Below are 14,969 nucleotides of genomic sequence, written 5' to 3' on the forward strand. Positions count from 1 at the left end.
CTTATATACCCCTCCATAGTGCTTTACACACCCCTCTCTAAGTGGTTTACAGAGTCAACATATTGCCCCAAACAATCTGGGTCCTCATTTTACTGACCTTGGAAGGATGGAAGGCTGAATCAATTTTGAGCCAGTGAGACTCGAACTGCCAAACTGCTGTCAGCTAGGAGTCAGCAGAAGTAGCCTGCGGTACTGCATTCTAACCACTGCGCCACCAAGGATCTTTAGTTTAGGACACATGGCGCTCACTCCTTTATGAAGCTAATCTTCCAATTGCCAATTGTAAGCATGTCTTAAAATACCATATTGGCCATAATCAGGTGACTTTTACACACACACACACACACACACACACACACACACACACACAGAGGCAGCATAATTTATAACTGCCATTTGTACAAGCCGTGTTGTAATCAAAGTGATCCAAGGGTCACTCATTAATTAATTGTCTTTTATTATGATGTGCTATTGAGTTAATGAGCAATTTGTATCAGATGATGTTCTGAACACATTGATTACATAAAATTTTTCAGAAAGCTTTCATCCAACGGCACTGTGAAAAAGGAGAAGATGGCAAGTATGCTTTGGCTAGTCTTCTTTGCAAAGAATTTGTGTCACTATGGAATCATCGCAAAGGCATTTAGGGTGCCTCCCAATGGGAAAACTCACAAGGCAAATCCACTTTGGTTTATAGGATCCCTCTTTGTGCTGACCAATTCTTCACCCCCAGAAGTCCCACCTTGCTTTGAAATGCTTCTGGAGGCAAGTTGTTCCACTGATTTTTTTTGTTCTGTCAGGAAATTCTTTCTTATTTCTAGGTTGGTTCTCTCATTGATTAGTTTCCATCCATTGCTTCTTGTTCTGCCTTTGGGTGCTTTGGAAAATAGTTTGACCCCCACCTCTTATTTGTGGCAGCCCCTTAGATATTACATAGAGCTTAGATATTACATAGATCTGCTGTAGCTCCTATCATCAGTTTAGTAATTTCATCTCTCAAGCTCCATTTTAGAGAGACAGGATGAAGGTGGACAGTCTGCTGTTAGTGGGCCATGGGATGTCATCCCAGAAGTGGCTGCCATTTTTTGAGGGGTTACATCTCAATGCAGCTGCCCTGAAAATGGTGGCTGCTTCTGGGAATGGGGGGACATGGGGAGAACACTACAGCATCCTTCCGATTGGTCATAAGTGCAAATGAACCTGGGAGCACTGTAACAGCCATAATTCCAGGACCGTGTCATAAGTAGTTTTTTAGAAGAATTTTAGGTGTTTTTAGGGGTCTTCCATAACTTCAAATGGTTGCAAAGCAACCGGTCATAAGGACACCCAGGACAACCTGTACTCAGTATAAAATAAAATAGTTTGGTTGCCAACCAGTGCACAATATTAAATTCATGTGACACTTGTACTGAAATAAACTTAGTTGTCAAGAATGAAATGTTGGCATTTATGTGCCTCTTCGTTTCAACTTGCCATTAGAGTAAAGGGCGGGGGGGGGAAGTGTAGCTTTAGAATGGATTAGATGGAGAAACGACTCTTCTTTGTGGCAACCCCTGAGATATTACAACACTGCTATCATGTCATCCCTAGTCCTTCTTTTCATTAAACTTGACATACCCAGTTCTTCGTATGTTCTATTCTCCAATTCAGTGGTGGGATTCAAAAATGCGAACAACTGGTTCTCTGTGTGGATGCTGCTTCCGGAAGTCCATTCTGGGCCTGGGCAACAAAAAATTAGCTACCCGTTCTGTGAAACTGGTGCAAACTGGCTGAATCCCACCACTGCTCCAATCCCTTAATAATCATGGTTGCTCTTCTCTGCATTCTTTCTAGATCTCAACATCTTTTTTTATAATGTGGTGACCAAAACTGGATGCAATATTCCAAGTGTGGTCATCAGGGCTGTCGTGAAAAAGATTAGCCTGAATCAAGCCAAAGGACCCAATCAACCATCAATTAGTTATTGTACTATTTTACTGAATTTGCAAATGACAGTATTGAGCTGCACCCTGTAACTTTTTTTTCTGTTGCTTGGTCTCTAGTTGTCTGAATTGTTCTTTAAGGAAATGGCAAATATTCTTCTCAAAAATGAGAAGAAAGCAACCTATTAGGAAATGAATGCAGGCACCCTTGTTGTAAAGAAAACAAGTGAGCAAGCAAGCAATATTATCTTAACAGCTTATCATCCAGAACTCATGTGCTGCTTCAAATTCAATTTAGCATTTGAGCCTAATAGTCATCTTTTTGTTTTCATTTTGCCCGAGATCACCATTTGTGCTCTTGCTCCTCTATGCATCAATCAACTTGCTGCTGCCGCTGTGCTAAATAATGTTATCTTTTCCCTGAGCTTTGCATCTTTTCTGACATGCATGCATTCCACTCTATGTCTGTGAAACTCCTAGCTTTTCAATGGGCCTGTCATGTAATAATGAGGAGTAGATTCACACAAACAGGGCTTAGGCACACAGATAAGATGGCATAGCTACTCAAAGACAGGCTGTATGTTCCTGGGATCAATATTAGGATTCTCTCTGCTAGCTGAAGTGCAAAAGTAAGTGGAAGATCATGCCTATGAGGTCACACAGGATGGAGATTGTAATACTTGAAACATGGTTTTTGTAGTATTGTTGCACTGACTAACATGGGTTTTCTTGTATTTTAAATTTGCTTTTTCAAATATATTGCTAAGCCTAAACCAGTAGTGTCGAACTGCTGGCCAGTTGCATCATACGGAGGCCGCACCCACCCCAGCTCCGGCAATGCAAAAAAAGTCGTGATATGTTGCGACACGTCAAGTGACGTGGCGAGTTTGACCCCCGTAGCCTAAATTTTCAAGAAAAAGTCTCCGTTTCAGAAATCAGGTCTGCCAGGAGAGTATTCGATATATTGTAGATAACAACTTCATTTTTAGCTGTTCTCAAGCATGAACAAAGAAAATAGTCAAGCCCAATCTTGAGAAGTGCTGAGAACAGGGCTTTTTTTCTCATAGAACGCTCAGAACGGAGTTCCGGCACCTTTTTTGGGTGGAACCTTGTAGGGTAGGCAAGGCAGGTTGTATGACATGTGTGAGTTCCGGCACCTTTTTCTTTTACAAAAAAAGCACTGGCTGAGAACATATCTTAACGAAGACCCATTTTGATGTTTTTCCTTTGCAAATGTCTTACTTTTGCTCAGAACACATGTTCTTTTCCATGGCTATGTTCACATATTACTGGACGCTTTAATTCTTGCGACATAACTGGACAGATGAATATTTCTAAACCAATTAACTTTTGCTTTGAAGTTCTTTGTTGTGCTAACTATAAATGCAAGCCATTTTTCCTGATTCCTCCTTTTCATAGGAACACCCCTCTTTATCAGAGTACTCTAATAAATTGCTTTTAAAACTTCTTCTGACTCGGTTATTTATTAGCCGAGGCAGAACCTAGAGCCAGATTTGGTCATCACCTTGCATCAATGCGGTGGCTCAGTGGGTTAGGATGCTGAGCTTGTCAATCAGATCGGCAGTTTGGTGGGTTGAATCCCGAGTGCCGCGTAGCAGAGTGAGCGCCTGTTACTCGTCCCAGCTTCTGCCAACCTAGCAGTTCGAAAGCACGTAAAAATGCAAGTAGAAAAATAGGGACCACTACGGTGGGAAGGTAACAGCGTTCCGTGCACCTTTGGCGTCTAGTCATGCCGGCCATATGACCACGGAGATGTCCTCGGACAAGCGCTGGCTCTTCGGCTTTGAAACAGAGATGAGCACCGGCCCCTAGAGTTGGAAACGACTAGCACGCATGTGCGGGGGAACCTTTACCTTTACCTTAAAGGAAAAATAATTGTGCCTCACTATGCCTATTTGCGTGGAAGGTGCAAATTAGATTGGTTCATAAAGACACTGCAAATAAAATGAACTTAGCCCCCATTCCTGGGTATCAGAGCTTTCGTGTAAATGACAAACCTGGCTACAGGAGTTGCATAAAATAGCCAAATAGGGAAAGAAACCATAAAAGATTTTCTTCGGACTGCAACACCAAAAGGGAATATAGTTGTCCTCTTCCCAGTATAGATAGAATCACTTTGCTTGGCAGACCAGGATAACTGATGATACCAAGCCCCCTTAATTGGAAGACCATGCTTAAGAGCAATACATCATGAAGTCTGGAGCCCAGAAAGGGTCTTTGCTCAACTCACAATGCATTTGTTTGAGGACTTCAAATGATGGCCAGCTGGCTGGAGAAGCAGTAGTCCTAGTGTTACCACTCCAGGGAAATTGTGCAAGCAGAGAAGTTGTGAATCTCCCCATTTTGGCTGGTGATTTTTCGGAACAGCTGTTGTGTACAATGCAAATGGCAACTGTATTAGACAACTAGCAGTTGGCCAACAAGGAGGCGATGGGACATGGAGAAGCACCAGTTTCAAATATTGCCATCCAATCCTTCGATTTTATTTCTTTTTAGAAGTTCCCACCCCAACAGTTTGGAATGGATAACAATAAATTAAGAAACAAACAAAAAAATACAATATCCAGTTAAGTTTTGAGCAAACACATCTACAAAAGAACAGATGCTAAAAACCTTAGGGCTGTACTGGAGGCGTTTCATTTCTGTTTCCACAAATGACGGGCCAACGCAAATGAGAGGATCGCGCTTCTGAATGAAGACACAGGGATTTGGTCAGACTTCTGCATGAAGGCATTGCCACTGTGGTGGGACAGACACCTTGGAAGTGTCTCTGACCAGTCCAGTTGTCTTGCATTAGCACATAGATAGTAGCCTCAAGAGGGCACTCACGGTCAATAATGCAAGTTGGGACTGACCACACAAATCTCTTAAATCCCACTGGACAAGATGAAATTTAGGAAAGACACTGAGGGCGTTGTTCTTTTTAAATAATATGTTCCTGTACAGGAGCAGAAATCACTATGCTACATTAAAATAACTTCAGAAATATTTATATATACACATATAAAATATTTTACATGACACCCAAAGGCACTGAGTTGCATTGGGGCTCAGCTCCTCATTCCCAGTTCTATTGGAAATGGAGAATATTATATTTTCTTAGGGAGGGTGTGGAGCACAGCAGCCCCCACAAGAATTTAAGACCTGCTCAGAAAATTCCCGTCTGTGAAATTGTTGTTGGTAGGTGACAACATAGCCATTTCCCAAATAATTATGGCAAAACAGGAAATAATTTTCAATATACAGAGTGAACAAAAAGAGCTAACATCATCCCTTTTCTTAAAGGAAAAAGCAGCAGCAGGTCTCCAATGATCATCTTCCAAAATATCCGCAATGTCAGCACTGTCTGTTGCTAGCATTATAACCTAGTAAAAAGTTAAGCAATTTTAAACCCCACTGATTTCAACAGAAGAGTTGAGCATGCACTTAAACGTGTCCTATCCTTTTCAATGGAAGTAGGCATTTAACATTGACTCAATCTTATCTGTCATTTTAAATTTGAGCAGTTCAAAGGTCAATGTTGCAGTTGTACAGCTTCCGATACAGAGAAGAATACAACGGGATTGGCTCTTAAAATCTCTTCCCCCCCCACACACTTGCTTGTTGGTTTTACTAGAAAGATATAGCTTTTTCAAAATAGCTGGTAGATACAGAAAGCATAAATATATCATAAAGTTTAGACACCGATTGTACTAAATGCAACAATACAAAGAAGCAAACAGGAACACAAATAGTAACACAATAAAACTGTATTACATTTGTGCTTCAAATCTTACAATATATTATGTACATTAGTCCAAAATAAGCATCTCATGCCAAAGGACACAAAAGGGGAAAAAATAACCTCCCCAAACCAGCAAGCCAAACTCAAAACTAAACTTTCAGCTGTATTTACAATATTTTTAATAGACATCCAGCTGTGAACAGGTGCAATTTTTACTACAGATAAGTGCAGTTCTCTTTTTATTCCACAGGATCATTTTTTTTCTCTCCCTATATCTATGCTATTTAGTAGGTTCTGGTGTCATTTCTTATATACATGTTAAAAAGAGAAGGAACGAACAGAAAAAGAAAAGTATGATAGGCTTCCGTAATCAGAGCAGTTTGGAGGGTCTGAATCAGCGGACTTGGGGCGCATAGCCTTCTTTCATTAAACCCTCTTCATAGTCCGTCTGGCAGAGAATCATGTTGTTCTTTAGGAAAAATTTGTCTCCCACACAAAACCTGGAAATACAAGAGGGAAAGAGATGATTCAGTTTGTGCTGGATCCTATGATGCCTCGAACCAGGAGGGGAACCTTTAAGATAGCCAACCACAGTTCTTCATATTTTTATAGGCTCCCCTTATCTACACCCAGCCCTTTCTCCTCACAACCTCATCCCACAAGACTTAGAATGCTGACCTTCTGTGCTGTTTGGTTGCTGAGGAAATCTTAACAACCACAATAGGAATGGACCGGGACAGAGTGGCCCAAATTAGCAATAGCACATAGACTTAGACTTCGCTTCATAGTGCTTTACAGCCCTCTCTAAGCGGTTTACACAGTCAGCATATTGCTCCCCAACAATCTGGGTCCTCATTTAACCCACCTCGGATGGATGGATGGAGGCGTGAGTCAGCCTTGAGCCAGTCAGAATCGAACTGCTGGCAGTCGGCAGATTTAGCTTGCAATCCTGCATTCTAACTACTACGCCACCATGGCTCAGTATACAAACCGGTTGTACAATTTGCTTTTTCATAGGTAGATTTCTGTATCTGTTGTTTTCTATTTGTGATTTGTACCCAATTGTTTTATTTATTTTGCATTGCCTAACAGAAAGGACCTCACAAGGATCCGATCGTTATATGTTGCCCAGAGTTACTTTTGGTAAGATGGGCAGCTATACAAATTTGATTAATACATACATAAATATAATATAGTTCATGGTTGGTTGTCCTGACATGGAGGGGTTATTACTGACCTACTAATCAGGCTCTGGACAGATGTTTTATCTTATATCTTTGTGTGGCTGACTTACGGTAGCATCAAATCTGAACTCAGGGGCACCAACCAAGGTAGATACGGGGTGAAACTTTGCTGAAAATACCCATTTATTTAGGTAGTCCTCGACTTATGACCACAATTGAGCCCAAAATTTCCACTGCTAAGTGAGAGAGTTGTTAAGTGAATTTTGCCTCCTTTTATGACCACAGTTGTTAAATGAATTGCTGCCATTGTTAAGTCAACAACAGGGTTGTTTAGGGAATCTGGCTTCCCCATTGACTTTGCTAGTCAGAAGGTTGCAAAAGGTGACCCCCGGGGCACTGCGACCGTCATAAATATGCATCAGTTTGCAAGTGTCTGAATTTTGATCATGGGGAAGCTGCAATGGTTGCAAAGTGTGAAAAAGGGTCGTAAGTCGCTTTTTCGGTCCTGTCAGTGGTCACTAAATGAACTGTTGTAAGTCGAGGACTACCTGTACCTCAATATTAATTTTTCCAAGCTCAGAAAATGTAAACCCAAGGTAAGTTGACTAGGTTCTTTATGTCCCTTTTCTAATACAAGAAAAGCAGCTGCAGACACACAAGACAGAAGGGCAGGATCAATGGGCTCACCCCAATTTTCTCATTTAGGGAACTATTACATGGCTGAACTCACACCAATGTCAGATTTAGAAGGGCAAGGCCCTAAGCTATAAAAAGCTTGTAGGCCCCTTGTTAAAACGTTACACTAGAAAGCCTAACTAATAGGGCCTTGGGCCAGTACAAAAATAAAATAAAATAAAATAAATAACATACAGTATATATGCCTTTGAGTTGTTAAATAGCAAAGTATTTAAAGTGAGAAATACAAATTAGTTTCAAATGAATGCATTTATCGATTACACATTTATCATTTGGCTGGCTTGATCTCCTCCTGTAGCACGCCCTAGAAACAGCAGATAAATATGCAGTAATTCTTAAAATAATTTTTAAGATACATTAATAGGTGCACAAAACGTTGACAAAATAAGTAAAGAGGATCACTTTAGTTAACAGAAGTAATAATGGACTTGTCTGCAAAATCAGAAACCGATATTCCAAAATTTCACAATGCCCCAAGCTGTAGATACGTTGCATTGCGTTGATATAAATTAACCACAATTGGTTGGGTTCATACAACATGCGGAACTCTAACCAAACAAACCCCTTTATGGCTCGGTGAGTATATGAGCTTAAGAATTTAAGTGAAGAAGAAAGAGCACACTCGGTTGTGGCTAAAATGTAATAACTGGGAGAAGTCATAAGCCAAAATAATAAATAATAAACAGGAATAATTTTATAGTGAAAGCAAATCTCCAGGAAACTAGATGAAATGATATATCTGATGTTATCTATCTACCTACCACTAGCATGATGTGATGCCACGGAACTGAGGTCCATGTCACCATGTGGGCTATAAGAGAGCAGGCATCAAAAACTTTGTGGGGTTCCTTCTACCCACGTCTTTTTCAATCCAAAATTGGGGTTCAAAAGAGGTTAGAGAAATTGGCCTTTTTACAGAAACCCAAACTATCTGTAGCATGGTGTTTACAATGGGCTTATTTTATTTTATTTTATTGAGTAATCTCTTTAAATGCAGTCTGGAGAAGAGAGTGGACCATCCCCCAGAGGCAGCCAGGGTCGTCCTTCAGTATACAGAAGAATTTAGCTAATGAATGATGCTATTGGGGTGGGGGCGTCCTAATTGGTTTGTTACAAGGGCTCCATCTATAAAAACATCCTTGGAAGAACTGCCTGCTGCAGTCCAATTAAATAAAAAAAAGAGTCACCCAAATGAACTTTTTTTTTTTGCATTGAAGGGGACAGATGAAAACGCCTTTGCTTCAGCTAATTACCCATCTTGGTCTAGAAAGCATTCTTTAATTTGGCCTTGGATTACAATGTCCTTTCTGCCCCGCTACCCCCCTGGATAATCTTCTAAACCGCAACATTTTGGACCCAATTAAGAACCGAAATAAATGCACGCATTGTTTACAGTACATTGAACAACAGAGTAGCTATGGGAATAGGCTGTATATGTACTTAATTGCAACAATTTAACCTTCAAACAGCAATGTCTGGTGTATCTGACCCAGGAAAAGTACACAGAATTATATGCGTTGACCTGCCCAACCTCTGATAGCGGCTCCCTCATTTTTTTTTTTATTAGTCAGTCACTCTAATGATGCTGGAAGCCGAAATCTGAGGGAATTGTCAAGGAGTAAATTGTATGCTGAAAAGAGGCCTTTAATGCTTTGTGAAGTTGTGAGGTTTTAAATGGAACAGCAGTTGGACTGATTTACATTTGTAAAGATTGGAATTCTAGACAAACAGCGAAGCCATTTATTTTCCAACTGGGTAGCTTTGGAAATTTATCCTTATGCTTGCTAAATAAGAGAGAGAGGGAGAAAATAGTGTAATAAAAAAAAGTGAATTGAAAAGAATTAGCTCGGCTCCCGAAGGAAAATTGGGCTGTTTATTTGTGGACTTTCACTCTGTTTCCCCCCCCCTCCAAACTTCATCTCCACATTCCTTTCTCTGTCTTTCTTCCATCTGTGGATTTAAACCCACTCTTTATAACACAGAGATTATATGGTGATCCTGAAAATGCAGGAGTTATTTATGAACAAATCAGTTTCACCAAATGCGTCTTATTTCCCAATTTGTGGTCTGCTGCAGCCTGTTTTTATATTTCATTATATTTCTTACGGAACAAAGATAAAGAGACCGACCAAGAGAGCAAATCTTCTTATACGTTTTATCCCTTTTCCTTTTTTGTGTGTGTGTCTGGGTGAGCACTGCTTGTCTTTTGCAAAAACAGTCAGGTTCTTCTCTCATTTTGTCACCCTTTGAGGAAATATTCGTCCCACCCAGGTATAGTTAAGATAAAAGCGATCCGTGTGAAAACTTGAAGATGCACAACCATCATCTAAGTATAAAACGTGGAAGGAAAAGTGTGATATCCCATTCTTTCTACCGATTCCATCTCCATCGCTCCTGCTAGAAAAAAAAATGGAGATTCTTTCATATCATTCAGGGGACAAAAAGACAAAAACACCACAGGAGTCTCTGCCTTGACAAGCACCATGGTGGAAGATAGTAGAAGAACGCCATTTCTCTGTAAAGTCCACCGATAAACTCCATCAGATCCGAGGCTTGTAGGGCTGAAGTAGGCAGAATTTCCCCCCAATCTAATTAAGTTTCCTACCCATGTAGGTTCACAGGGGAGAACAGCTAAAAAAAGCCAAGCAAGGATTGACTGATTTATATTTAGGAGACAGCCAAGAAATCCCAAAGGAGTAGTCTAGACAGAGAAGCTGAAAGAGCACGTCAGAAGAAGTCTACGGCAAGCCAGGATCCTAATGTTACCTGCATAATCAGCAGGAGCCAAGCACAACTCACGGAAGGTGTTAACTTTTTTTCCCCAGCCCAAAGGAAGCGCTTGCAAGTCTATTTCAAGATCATATCGGAAAAAAGGGAGTGTGTGCAGCGGCCTCTTTTCACTTCACGTCCTATCAACGGAAGCAGCGGAGCAGCGTTAGCAATTCTAGCAACCGGAGCATTGCTAGTGCTGAATAGGAAATGCTACAGCTGTATGTTGAATGAGAAATTGTGGGCCGTAATGCAGCCCTTCCCATTTAAAAACAAAACAAAACAGAACACTATTTGACATTCCTATCAAAATGGACCGAAGTCTGGTGAGGGATCATAGGCTCTCCAGAACAAAGACAAATGGAAGGTTACAAAAATATCTCTTCAGCCATTTGAATAGTGGGCTTCTAACCTTCAGAAAACTCATTCTATGTGGAGAAGACAACAGGAGGTTCCCTTTTAGTAAATCAGCTACTAAATACAAAATGTCTTTGAGGAAAAACAAAGTCCAGCTGCCTTTTGAAAACGCACCTTTGGGATAACCATGACCTGGGTGACTCCCAGTAAGGAGTTTTATCTTACAGAGGATGAAGTGAGAAGACAATAAGTAAGTGCTAATTGTGCATAACCGATGCTAAAGATATGCAGCTGAGGCATGGAATAAATGAAGCGAACAAAAACAGGTATGTATTAGGCACTTTTAATGAAGATCCTGGAAGAGTGGTGGGAGGAATGACAGTGAGAAAGACTTTTGAGTCTCAATTCAAAAGAGGCTGCAATTATTTCTTACTTGAGCAGATCCTCCTCCTGGTAGGATAAAGACTGACCTTATTTTGAATGCAGACTCTTTAGTTCTGCACCAAAACAAGCTTGATGTATAGGAACTGTAAATGGCCTTGTAACTTCTAATTGCTTAGCATTATTACATTGTTTAAACAGTGGTTATTACTTGTCTGATATTTTAATTTTCTGCACAACGTGATGAGAAAGGTCAATTTAGCTTTGTTTTAGAATGTAATTGTAAAAAGCTGTAATTATGGCAGCTGCACAATTCTCCCTGCATGGGGGATGGGGAACTTACTACAGTTGGGGGGGGGGAAAGGACTCACTACAACACTATCAAAGAGCTTGGGCTCAATCTTTCATTACTTTACTGTCCTGTGCTAATTGCTTCTGGTTACTGTCCCTTTTTGCAGGCTCATAAATCAGCTCTTTCCCCCCCCCCACCCACCCCAATAGAAGCTGTGTGCCAACATGGATGTGTGCACCAGATATACATATACGCACTCATTCCTGAAATCGAATTTAGATGTTTGGCATTGCAGCATTTGAAAAATGGCAAAACCCAGCAGATGTGAAAAATATGCAGGTTTAGGAATTTGCCTCGTAAAGGAAAGAGTAAATACAGATAGTATTTACTTACGGACTAGAATTGAGCCCCAAATTTCTGTTGCCAAGTGAAACATTTGCTAAGTGAATTTTGCCCCATTTTACGACATTCCTTGCCACATTTGTTAAGTGAATCACTGCACTTGTTAAATTAATAACAGGGTTAATTAATAACAGGGTTGTTTAAGTGAATCTGGTTTCCCCACTGATTTTGCTTGTCGGAAGGTCACAAAAGGGGCGTCACACGTGACTCCAGGAAACTGCAACTGTCATAAATGTGAGTCAGTTCTCAAGCATCTGAATGTAAATCATGGGACCATGGGGATGCTGAAATGGTCATAAGTGTGAAAAATGGTCATAAGCCACTTTTTTCAGCGCTGTTGTAACTTTGAACGGCCACTAAAGGAATTGTTGAGGATTACCTGTAGCTACTTCATCAAGCACCCTACTCCCAATAATTCAAGGTAGAATTATGCGGCTTGTGAGTTGTGGGTTTCCTAGCTTGTAATGGTGTGAAACGGTAGCACTAACATGCTCCAAGTTGCAGTGAGAAAGTAAACATAAGAATATATGGTAAGAAAGAGAATAGTTGGACTGGTATTAAGATAGGAGTGTGCATGGTATATGGAAGAAGGCAGAGTTTGGGGACCATCCGAGATTTCAAAGCGTAGCCAGAGAAAAATGGCAACCAAATTCTTTTCTTCTTCCTCCAAAATGAAAGACAGGTACCTCAAATTAAGATCCCATCACTTGTTTTTTTCTGATTCTTTGGCAAAACTCACAACCTGGTATATAATAGAAGAGTGATGTTCTAGAACAGACATATCAAACACAAGGCCCGGGGGCCGGATCCGGCCCGCGAAGTGGTTTCATGCGGCCCGTGAAGCCATCCTGGAAACAGTGAGGGAACGGCCCCCACTGCCTTAGTCCTGGCCCAGAGACCCTCCTTCTGCCAGAGACCCTCAGATCTGTCCCACTCCTGCCCAGGCCCCCATAGGCACCCTTGATGCGAACGATGTAGAGCTGGCCATGCCCACCCAGTAGGCCATACGCACTCTAGCCACGCCCAGCCAGTAGGCCACGCCCACCCTGGCCACACCCACCCGGCCCCCTGAGGGCAACCGCCATGCTGATACGGCCCTCAATGAAATTGAGTCTGACACCCCTGTTCTGGAATTATGGTGGAGGAACCCAATACTTGAACTGGGCAATGAGTAGATATGATTGACTTGCCTTAAATCAGGGGTCCCCAACCCCCGGTCCGTGGACCAGCACCGGGCCACGCAAACAAGTGAAGCCCCATTTGCTGGGTGCAGTCTGTACACGAAACCACGCCCCCTCTGGTCAGCGGAAAAATCTTTCTCCACAGAACTGCCTTAAATGACAACTAACAGGTGGGGTACAGACACCAACTTTTAAGAGATTACATTTATTTATTTATTTGGAGAATTTATATTGCCGCCCACTCGCTCGCTATTACTCAAGGTGGTTTACAGGAAATAAAAACACAATATAAAAGAAATAAAAATAACAAAAAAATAAAATAATAATAAAATAATGACACCCCCCCCCACACACACACACCCATCCCTGGCAACAACACACACTCATACCAGCTCCATCCCATTCTGGGTTCCCCAGGCCCACTGGCAGAACCACGTCTTCAGGGCCTTCTGAGAGCCTCAGAGTGGGGGCCAGTTTAATTTCTAATATGGGAGCCACCACAGAGAAGGCTCTTCTTCTGGGTTCCTCGAGATGCATCTCCTTAGGCAGGGGATGGGACCCACAACATTCCTTGCCTCCTCTCTCTAGTGCAGGGGTCTTAAAACTTGGCCCTTTTATGACTTGTGGACTTCAACTCCCAGAATTCCTCAGCCAGACACGCAAGTCATAAAAGGGCCAAGTTTGAAGACCCCTGCTCTAGTGAGTTGGGTGGATGTGACGGCAAGAGACAGTCCCTCAGATAACCTGGTAACAAGCCATGAAGGACTTTAAAGGAGACAACCATCACCTTGAATTGCACCCAGAAGCAAATTGGCAATCAATGCAGCTCCCACAGGAGAGGTGACACATGGTCTGCACAAAACTATGCAGGCCACTACATTCTGCACCAACTGGAGCTTTTGGATGCTTTTCAAGGGCAGCCCCATGTAGAGCACATTGCAATAGTCAAGACAGGAGGTGACTTTATGTATCACATTCTGTATATGTGATGCTTCTTCACTAAATACTGTATATCTAGCATTTGGCTTTAAAATAATTCTCAGTATTGATTAGGGCAGGGGTCTTCGAACTTGGCACGCTGGATGAGGAATTCTGGGAGTTGAAGTCTACAAGTCATAAAAGGGCCAAGTTTGAAGACCCCTGGATTAGGGCATGATTTTCTAAATGTGGCAACTTTTAAGACTTGTGGACTTTAGTTCTCAGAATTCCTCAGCCAGCATAGCTGCCTGAGGATTTCTGGGAATTGAAGTCCACAAGTTTTATTGTTGTCAATTGGATTAGTGTATAAATAGCTGACTTTAGTTGCGTTATAAATGAGCTGAAGTTAAGAATACATTTTTAAAAGCTGTGATATGTTAGTCTATGACTAATTAAGATTTGGTTTGATAAAAATCTCACTCCAGCTTAGCTCTGCTTCCTGAACCCATTTCCTTTTTAAAATCTCAACTGATCAGTTCTCTTGCAATTACTTCTTCTGGAACTTGAGTGACTAGTTCCAAGCACATGTAAAAAGCATGGTTCTCTTAATAAATCATTGTATTGTCCTCTTTTACGCGATCAGGTTTGTTTTGACTGCTGTTGGCAAGAAAGGTGATGCAAAGTATTGGTGGAGCAGTGGGCTAATGCCTCCTTAAGTAGCACCAGCTGCCTGCAATTAGTGCAGGTTCGAGTCCCACCAGGCTCAAGGTTGACTCAGCCTTCCATCCTTCCGAGGTAGGTAAAATGAGGACCCAGATTGTTGGGGGCAATAAGCTGACTTTGTAATAATGCCGCTGGGGGGGGGCGAAAGCCCTAATAAGCAGGCATATACATAGAATGAAGGCTATTGCTAAGCACATTGATTTGTGCTTTAAATTGTAAGCCGCCCTGAGTCTTCGGAGAAGGGCGGGATATAAATGGGATTAAAAAAAAAAGTAGTTCCAATCTGCCTCACTTCTCCTATACATTTTAGGTGAATCAGATCTGTAAAACAGACTGCGGAAAAAGCAAATAAATTCTTCTCAGGGTATGGAAATGTGGTAGCACCTATACTTTGCAGCA

The 14,969-nt window shown here is 41.5% G+C and overlaps 1 protein-coding gene across 2 annotated transcripts in view; it reads right to left on the reverse strand.

Annotated features, from left to right (window-relative positions):
• Positions 1–4,432: 4,432 nt before the first annotated feature.
• The window catches only part of LMO3 (LIM domain only 3), a 104,328-nt gene continuing 93,791 nt past the window's right edge, over positions 4,433–14,969 (reverse strand). Inside the window, exon 4 of one of the 2 annotated variants that reach the window (XM_081330246.1) lies at positions 4,433–6,167. In XM_081330246.1, the coding sequence (XP_081186372.1) occupies positions 6,062–6,167 (106 nt within the window). In that variant the 3' untranslated portion in view covers positions 4,433–6,061. The remainder of the gene's footprint in view (positions 6,168–14,969) is intronic. The other variant, XM_081330247.1, reaches the window with a different exon arrangement.

The sequence above is a fragment of the Vipera berus genome, assembly GCF_964194415.1.
Source record: "Vipera berus genome assembly, chromosome: 6".
NCBI lineage: Eukaryota > Metazoa > Chordata > Lepidosauria > Squamata > Viperidae > Vipera > Vipera berus.